Raw genomic sequence first — 10,000 nt, 5'->3', positions numbered from 1 at the left:
CGGCAAGAACGAGGGGTCGGTCGGTCGCTCTGGTGCTGCTGGTGGGGGAGGGGCCGGGAGCAGGCGTGGGACGGGTGGCAGGAGGGAGGGGACGGGACGCGGCTGCGTCTAGACACAGGCTAGACGCCGCTTCCTCCCGCTCCTTGTGAGTGGGAGGCAGGCACGGGGGGTACGAACCCTGCTGCTACTTCATGGGGGCACTACTACTCCTCCTCCCCTCACGCATAGCCCGCCACACACCACACACACACACACACACCACTCGCCGCCATGCACAAAATGAAGGCAACTTCTTATGCGCTCCCGCTGCTTCTGCCATTTTCTGCATCATTGCTATCGGCCACTAGGCGGTCATGTCGTACCAGAGTGACTCCCCTCTATTCGTAATTACTGCATTAATGTTTACTTGATCAGTATAGGGGTTGAGGAGGGTTGGTAATAAGGGAGTGCAGCGGTGAGGGATGTCGGGAACCGACCATGGCAGGTGGAGCTAACGACACGCTCCAACGAGTCCCGTGGTGGTGGCGCGCGCGTCGCGCTCTGAGGGAAGCGGGAGGGAGGTAGGGGGGGGGGAAAAGAGGGGGAGAAGGGGGGGATGGTGGCTGGCGGCGGCGGCGGTGGGTCCGTCAATGCACCGCCCCTTAGTCCCCGCCGCTCCGCCGTAAACGACGCACCCTCCCGCTCGCTCACGCACCAACACCATTCTACGCACAACCCAATCCCGAGCAATGAGGCAAAACTTTATGTTCCCTTATGTACAGAGAGAGAGGCGTCACTTGACGTGTTAATTACGCGGGCTACAATGGCGTCATGAACAGCCTCATCCCAGGGAGGATCCTGCAGCTAGACATGGAATTACAAACGTGTCCTGAAGACTCGGTGGTAAAGACATGGACCGACCGGACCCGCCATGGGCTCTGGATATTGTGAGTGGATCAAGTGGCAGTGAACCTCACCCAGGCCCCTCCTCCCTCCCGCACTAACCCTGACAATCGTCTCCTCATTCCTCATCCTCCTCACTCATTACAAACACAATACTATATATATATATATATATATATATATATATATATATATATATATATATATTCGTATACGTAACTATGTATCTTAGTTGAAGCTTACATGAAGACAATGTCAGGTGGGTGAGGAATGCTAGAAGGACAACAATTATAATCGGGTCATCACCAGCAGAACATGTTGCATGCCTTCGTCAAGTACGTCGTCTTAAGATTACACAAACTTAACTTTCTCGTTTCTTTACGAATGATGACATTTTCCTCCGTACTCAAGAAGTCCTTGCCAGCAACACACACACCCCATGAGATACCATCCCTTTATCTTCCCGCCTCCTTCCAAACACAGACATGAGCCTGTGAACCTCATACAATTACATCAATTATATCTGTGCGGGTAATAACTTCGACCTATATAATTATTCCATTAAAACACGGTCACACATTTTCCAGGATTACTACAAAAAATAGCACTTGTTGGGAGCGCCATTGATCAGTGAAGGTGATCAAAACACCGTTCACGTCCACACAACCGCACGCCCACAACCCGTGTCCAATTTCTGCAAAAAACACACAAATACAAACTTTGGTATTTGGCGCTAAGTAACTTGATAAGGCAACTGGCGCCAATTTTCTTTTCTCTTTGTGTAGGTACAGCAATGGGTCAAGTGAAGCCGGTGGGCGCGCCAATGCTTACACCTGTATTTCTGAACATTACAGCCACACACACACACACACACACACAAACACACACACCCGGAGCTCTCTGTCACGCTGGGTCACACTTCCCAAATCAAGTTCTTGTGAGTGGAAAAAAAAAAAAAGGAGTTGACGTCATATACGACGTGAACTACTTCCCAAAACAACAGAGATTTACACTGAACGTCCAACAACGTGCCACGTCTCATCCCAGGAAAGACGAGGGAAGATGCCACTCTCGTAGGAGAGCGGTCGGGCAACGTCAACACGGCCAGGCGAGGTGCGTGCCCCGGGAGCATCTGGTGCTGGCGGGTACCTCACCACCGGGTCACACACCATCTCTCACTACTGACCAGACGTAAGGTTCTACTCGGCTCTATACCACAGCTTATCCTTTATGACTTGATTCACTAGGCTCTATACCACAGCTTATTCTTTATGACTGGCACAACTAGGCTCTATACCACAGTTTACCCTTTATGACTGACACACACCTACTGCCTTAGTATATCTAACTAGACCAAAATTACTAATGACACACACTAAATCAATTCTATTTCCTATATTTCACATTACAGTAAAGACTCCACATTATTTACAGAACCAACATAACTCACTTTAATAGACACATTACTACCTAAACCTTCTGTCATCTACCCCGAAATTATAACTTGGTAAATGTGTAATTACCTACGTGTATGTTACGGGAAGAGAGTTTTACACCTGTGTGTGTGGGTGTGTGTGTGTGAGTGTTTGTGTGTGTGTGTGTGTGTGTGTGTGTGTGTGTGTGTGTGTGTGTGTGTGTGTGTGTGTGTGTGTGTGTGTATCTGATTACTGTTTGTGTGTTACGCTTGTACCGGCCAGTCTCTTTAACTCTGCATATGACCCATGTCTACTATACTCCTATGTGTACACACACACACACACACACACACACACACACATACACCAGCCTAAGCCAGGTGCCCATGTATCGCCTAGCCCCGTGGGGAAGACGAACACCTGGGTTGGGTGTGGGCCAACTGACGCTCCTGGGACTATAACCAGAAGGGGGGGGGGATATGTAAATAATGGCCAGTGACGTTAACCACTACACCACGGAAGCCCGTGTGTGTGTGTGTGTGTGTGTGTGTGTGTGTGTGTGAGGGGAGTGGTAGAGGGGAGAGGTTACCCACACGGTGGTGTGTGTGTAAGCGCTCACAAGGGCGTTATCTACCCAGCCGAAGCCCCTGGTGAAGGAGCCAGACCCCTCAGTTCTACTGTAGTCAGGTGGGGGTAGTATGGTTGGACTGCATCCGTGGCCTTGTGATGAGGCGCCACACAGTCTGCCACACCCCACCACACAAACGATGGTACAAAACACCACACGGAGGGTAATTATCCCCCCTCCCCCCCGCGCTGCAGGCACTACTGTCACACAGGTCACCAAGACACTCACCAGTAGGTACTGTACGGCACTGGCCTACTTACCCCCCCAAGGCAGGTAAAGCTGCCCAAATGTACTATCTTCAGTACCCATAACCCAGCAGGTAAGTAAGGGGTCAGTCCCCATAACCCAGCAGGTAAGTCAGGGGTCAGTCCCCATAACCCAGCAGGTAAGTCAGGGTCAGTCCCCATGACCCAGCAGGTAAGTCAGGGTCAGTCCCCATGACCCAGCAGGTAAGTCAGGGGTCAGTCCCCATAACCCAGCAGGTAAGTAAGGGGTCAGTCCCCATAACCCAGCAGGTAAGTCAGGGGTCAGTCCCCATAACCCAGCAGGTAAGTAAGGGGTCAGTCCCCATGACCCAGCAGGTAAGTCAGGGGTCAGTCCCCATAACCCAGCAGGTAAGTCAGGGGTCAGTCCCCATGATCCAGCAGGTAAGTCAGGGTCAGTCCCCATAACCCAGCAGGTAAGTCAGGGGTCAGTCCCCATGACCCAGCAGGTAAGTAAGGGGTCAGTCCCCATAACCCAGCAGGTAAGTCAGGGGTCAGTCCCCATAACCCAGCAGGTAAGTCAGGGGTCAGTCCCCATGATCCAGCAGGTAAGTCAGGGTCAGTCCCCATAACCCAGCAGGTAAGTCAGGGGTCAGTCCCCATGACCCAGCAGGTAAGTCAGGGGTCAGTCCCCATAACCCAGCAGGTAAGTCAGGGGTCAGTCCCCATAACCCAGCAGGTAAGTCAGGGGTCAGTCCCCATGATCCAGCAGGTAAGTCAGGGTCAGTCCCCATAACCCAGCAGGTAAGTCAGGGGTCAGTCCCCATGACCCAGCAGGTAAGTCAGGGGTCAGTCCCCATAACCCAGCAGGTAAGTCAGGGGTCAGTCCCCATAACCCAGCAGGTAAGTCAGGGGTCAGTCCCCATGACCCAGCAGGTAAGTCAGGGTCAGTCCCCATAACCCAGCAGGTAAGTCAGGGGTCAGTCCCCATGACCCAGCAGGTAAGCAGCATGGTGTAACCCATGTGCCCTTCACGGAACGTCTAGCCATACCTCAGAGGGAACACGCCCGACCCACCCAACACAACAGGAAACATTTCATGCCACACCACATACTCAACCCAACCCACCACACTGCTCACACAGCCAACCGACTGCTCACACAGCCACCTTACCCCTACCACAATGCTTCTCACAACCAACCTACCCTTACCACACTGCTCACACAACCACCTTAACCCACCACACTGCTCACACAACCACCTTAACCCACCACATTGCTCACACAACCACCCTAACCCACCACATTGCTCACACAATCACCCTACCACACTGCTTCTCACAACCACCCTACCCCTACCACAATGCTCATACAACCACCCTACCCCTACCACAATGCTCACACAACCACCCTACCCCTACCACTCTGCTTCTCACAACCACCCTATCCCTACCACAATGCTCACACAATCACCCTACCCCTACCACACTGCTCACACAAACACCCTACTACCATCACAAACACCCTCACCTACCACACTCGTCAAACAATCACCCTACATCCTCATCCTACCACTCACATTCACCCAACACGTCTCATACTCACCCCCCAAACCTACCACACTCGCCATGCAATCACCCTACATATTCACCGTACCAGCCTCATACTCACTCAACACCACTCATACGTACTCAACACCATTCATACGTACTCAACACCACTCATACTCACTCAATACCACTGATACTCACTCAATACCACTCATACGTACTCAACACCACTCATATAACGAACATCCACTTGAGTTTACTCACTGACCTCAAGCTCCCTACACTCATCAAACCTAGCATGCACTCATCACTCATCATACCCAATCCATACCCATCATATTCACCCCACTTTACCAGAGACCTCTTTGCTCACCCCATGCCACTCATGTTCACCCTATACCACACGTATTCAACTTCATATAAATTCATATTCATGCCATATCACACTTGTGTTCACCTTTACCATGCTCACGTTCACACCATACCACAATCATGTTCATATGATTCCAGACTCATGTTCACCTGACGCCATATTCTTGTCCAACCCATACGACTTTCATGTTCACATTAGTCATGTTCATCCTGCATCATATTAACCTCATATTTCAACAAGTTCATTTTTACCACGCACGTTGTCATATTCACCCTATAACACACTCATATTCATCACTCGTCACACGCATGCTACACCTGAAACATGTTCATCAAGTACAACACTCATATTCTCCTAATACCACAACACTTCACTTAAGTTCACCAGTAAACCATTCATGTTCGCCCAATACCATTCACCTTCACCACATACCTCACTCATGACCAAACCATATCAATCATATTCACCAACACATATCAATTATAGTCATCCTACAACACTCATGTTCACCTCACATTCACCATGTAAAACCTATGTTATGTGTTCCCCTATGCCATTCACGATCACCACACATCACATTCATATTCTACTAGTCATGTTCATCCCAATCCACACTCGTTTACCCTACAGCCTATACCACTCATATTCACATAACACACACGTTTGTCCCATAACACTCATGTTCACCATATCATATTCATACAAAATACTCATGTTCAGCCCATATCTAGCCCAGTTTTTTTTTTCTCCATACCACAATAATGTTCATACCACACTCAAGTTCACATACCAATCATATCCACCATTTACTACACTCATACTAATCCCATACTATTGTCATGTTTACCTTCCACTAATCACATTCATCCCATGCACTCTCATGTTCTCTGAATAAAATATTCATGTTCACCCGACAATACTCTTGTTCACCCAGTACCATACTCATGTTCACCTCATACACCACCCATGTTCACCCCATACACCACTCATGTTCACCCCATACACCACTCATGTTCACCTCCATACACCACTCATGTTCACCCCATACACCACTCATGTTCACCTCCATACACCACTCATGTTCATCCCATACACAACTCGATGTTAACCCCATACACGACCCATTTCATGCTGTAGCGTGAGGTAGCGTGTGGTAGTAGGCCAGGTGTGGTAGCGCGTGGTAGTAGGCCAAGTGAGGTAGCGTGTGGTAGTATGCCAAGTGAGGTAGCGTGTGGTAGTAGGCCAGGTTTGGTAGCGCGTGGTAGTAGGCCAAGTGAGGTAGCGTGTGGTAGTATGCCAAGTGAGGTAGCGTGTGGTAGTAGGCCAGGTGTGGTAGCGCGTGGTAGTAGGCCAGGTGAGGTAGCGCGTGGTAGTAGGCCAGGTTTGGTAGCGCGTGGTAGTAGGCCAGGTGAGGTAGCGTGTGGTAGTAGGCCAGGTGTGGTAGCGTGGCCCCACACACTCCCCTGGCTACCATACATCCCGACCTCCACAATACACCTGCCATGTTTACAAGTGACCTTTACACACAACGGTAATGCCGCCAAATTTTTCCCACGGCAACCGCCCACACCTCAGCCTACGCTCCGCCCTCACAATAACCTCCTCCCCTTATATATCTCACCATCCTCATGCTTCAAACACACACACACACACACACACACACACACACACACACACACACACACGACCTAATACAAATTCAGAATTACGCTCACGCACCATTACGCACACACACACACACACACACACACACACACAAACAGCCACCCACACACAAACGTGCTCTTGCATAAACTCCCTCAGACGCATGCGCGCGGAAGCATACAAATTGTATACGTACGCTGTGCTATTCATGCAGACGATGTCTTGTTGCTCTACAGTTTGCTATTCCAATCACAGGAGACATTTTTTTTTTTTACAGAAAGCTATATAAGGATTTTAGTGTGTGTGTGTGTGTGTGTGTGTGTGTGTGTGTGTGTGTGTGTGCGTGTGTGTGTGTGTGTGTGTGTGTTGCTCAATTGGGTTTCAGGCCATCAACTGCCGGGGTCATTAGGGCCGTCAACGTCAAGCCCTAAACCCACAATCGGAGTATCTTGAAGACCTTCTGCAGGTGTTCAAGACAAGAGCTGGGGGCCATACACGCTGTGACTGCATGTATGGTCCGGCCCGCTGGTGAGGCAACATGATGACGGCAGGTGATCACAGGAGGAGGAGGAGGAGGAGGAGACTGTACTGTACTACTTACCATCGTCAGGGTCTGGAGGGATAGGGTTGACCCACTTGGATATACGCAGTGGCCCCGGTTGGCGCCGCTGGTGGCGGACCTGGCCCCGGTACGATACCGTACCCTCAGCCTGGTAACCTGTCGCCCCCTCGGCCTCGTACACTGGTACCTCTTCCTCGTGAGGAGGACGTTCCTCTGGCGGTAGAGGGTGAGGGGGCGGCAGGGTATGTAGCGGCGGCGGAGGGACGACCGGCAGGACGGGATGTCTCTGGGAAGGAGGCTGGGGCGGAGGCAGCACCATGGGAGGGCCAGGGTGTGGCGGTCTGTATCCCATGCGTGGCATCTGACGTGCTGCCATCATGGGTGGCATCTGAGGCACCGGTGGCCCCATGGGCGCGCCGTGCAACGGAGGTCGGGCCATGGGTGGACCTTGATGGGGCGGGTGTCTCAAGGGAGGACCTTGGTGGCCCGGTGGCCGAGGCAAGGGGTTGTGGTAGGGCCTTGGGTTGTGGTGGGCTGGCGGTGGCTCCTCCGGGGATGGTCTCGTGCTCGACCCTTGACTAGACTCCAAGGGCGCGCCCGTCTGTCCTTCTGGCCCCGACTCTGCCGCTTCTGAGGACTCATGAATGGATTCCTTTGGTGAGACATCAAGAGTGCCATTGGCCCCCGTGTGGTGAGGGGGCGGGTGGACCGTGAGTGGCTCGGGTGGCCCTGAGGCCACCTCGGTCACCTCCCCGTAAGGCTCCGGCGGGGCCGGTGCTGCCCAGCTCTTCCCGGTGCTGGGCGCTGGGAGAGAAGTCTCCTTCATCACTACCGGGGAGGGAGACTCTAACGTGACGGGAGGTGGGGAAGACTCCTCCTCACCCGGCTGGGCAGGTTGTGCCTGTGCCTCGGCCTGAGGCTCCTCCGTCGGTGCTGCTGCCATCATGCCGACGACGGGAGCGGCCTCCCCCTCGGTGGCGTGACGCACGTCCTGCATGGTAGCGGGGTACTTGAGGCTGGAGTAGCAAGGTCGGGTCGGCCCAGAGACAGTAGGGGGGTAGCGGGGAAGCGTTAGGCTGGATCAGTAGCCGGCTCACGCCACAACATAGTCTGCACTACACCACTACAGTAGCACCAGACACATGCTACACACACTGTAGCTACCACCAACAACGTTTTCCAAGAGCTCTCTCGCTACTCGTTACTTCCTCAACCGTCTATATCAACACTGTACTGAAACTTCCATTAAGAGTCTGTCGTACGGACACTTCACTCGATAAGAATTCGCTGTAAGGGAAGAAATGACATCAAATAAGACAAGAAGAAGCGGTGAGGTTGGCGATGTTGACGAAGGTATAAGAACTACAAATAAAACGCGGGAGCAGGTTGGCAGTAGGTGTGGCACGGTGCCACCCGCGAACATTCCAGTAGCCGGCACAAATGCTCTTCTCAAAGTGGCTATCGTCTAACGTATGGCATTCCAAACTTCCGGTGGTGGGTGGGGGAGACGTGGGCGGGGGAGGGGCGAGGGCAACCTGGCCACCTCATGCCCCAGGCACGCCGGAGGCCACGGCACATGATACTACACTTCTTGACATTTCTCTTGATAAACCGCGTATGGCTGCATGACCCAACATGCTGTGGTGATCAAGCAGTGTTTAAGCCTAGCGTGTTGCGGGGCCAGGGATCGCATGACGCGTGACGTGTCGCATCCACCAGTGAGGTGATGTTCGTAGGACAGTGAAGGCCGACCCACCGCCGCCACACTACCTACTGACGACATCAACCAAGATTAACATCACCACACACACACGGGACTCACACGTCATCACGCTGCCGCCACCGCCAACATTACGCAGATGAAAGATGCCCGCGCGCGGCCCCTGTGGTTCGCCAAGCTCGCCTACACGGACCAGCGGGACACCAGGATGACCCTGTGGGCCCTGTGGTTCGCCAAACTCACCTACACGGACCAGCGGGACACCAGGATGACCCTGCGGGCCCTGTGGTTCGCCAAGCTCGCCTACACGGACCAGCGGGACACCAGGATGACCCTGCGGCCCCTATGGTTCGCCAAGCTCGCTTACACGGACCAGCGGGACACACACAAATCTTTTAACTGTCAGCATCCTACAAAATCGTCCACGGCATCCGTCAACGTGATGCCTGACCCTGCTTTGGCCCCGGGGACGGGCCACAGATAGACAGAGGGTGGGTGGCCACACGCCTACTGGGTGACCGAACCTTGGCCAGAGGAGGCAGGGGGGGGGGGGGGGGGGGGGGGGGGTTGGAAGCTGTGAATGAGCGAGTGATTCAGTGTTGGAGGCACGCAGGGCCGTGGCCCGGGTGCCGCACTTGTTACTCATGTGTCCTCCGTCCCTCCTACAACACGCACCTTCAAACACAACATGGGCACCACTCACCACACCCACGGTCACAGCCCTGACGCGCCCACGTTTGCTACTTGGACCGATAAAGCCATTTCAATAAATGACGTGGCGTTACAGCAGCAGCGAGGGGGACCGATGTAAAGCACTCGGCCTTCGATGCCCGGCGCCAACCCCCAACTGACAAGGTTGCTACACCGTGTCCTCTCCTCCCACAATCTATTCATGATGTCACACTCCAAACTCCTGGTGCCTTGCGTCTCCCCCCCCCCTCCCTAACCCCCTACACAATGCCGGGACTCCTCCTCCCCCACTCTACCACCAGTGCTAATGTTCTGGGTGACACTACCCCGCCT

At 53.1% G+C, this 10,000-nt stretch overlaps 1 protein-coding gene across 5 annotated transcripts in view; it reads right to left on the bottom strand.

Moving 5' to 3' along the window:
- The window catches only part of Pur-alpha (Purine-rich binding protein-alpha), a 451,808-nt gene that overhangs the window by 195,956 nt on the left and 245,852 nt on the right, over positions 1–10,000 (bottom strand). For 2 of the 5 annotated variants that reach the window (XM_071658306.1, XM_071658307.1), the window contains exon 2: positions 7,297–8,544. The exons of the other annotated variants lie outside the window; for them this stretch is intronic. In XM_071658306.1, coding sequence (XP_071514407.1) covers positions 7,297–8,254 — 958 coding nt within the window. In that variant the 5' untranslated portion in view covers positions 8,255–8,544. The remainder of the gene's footprint in view (positions 1–7,296; positions 8,545–10,000) is intronic. 5 annotated transcript variants of the gene reach the window in all.

The sequence above is a fragment of the Panulirus ornatus genome, chromosome 66 (genome assembly GCF_036320965.1).
Source record: "Panulirus ornatus isolate Po-2019 chromosome 66, ASM3632096v1, whole genome shotgun sequence".
NCBI lineage: Eukaryota > Metazoa > Arthropoda > Malacostraca > Decapoda > Palinuridae > Panulirus > Panulirus ornatus.
Note: the sequence above shows the minus strand (reverse complement) of the source record. Positions and strands in the feature narration are given on the sequence as shown.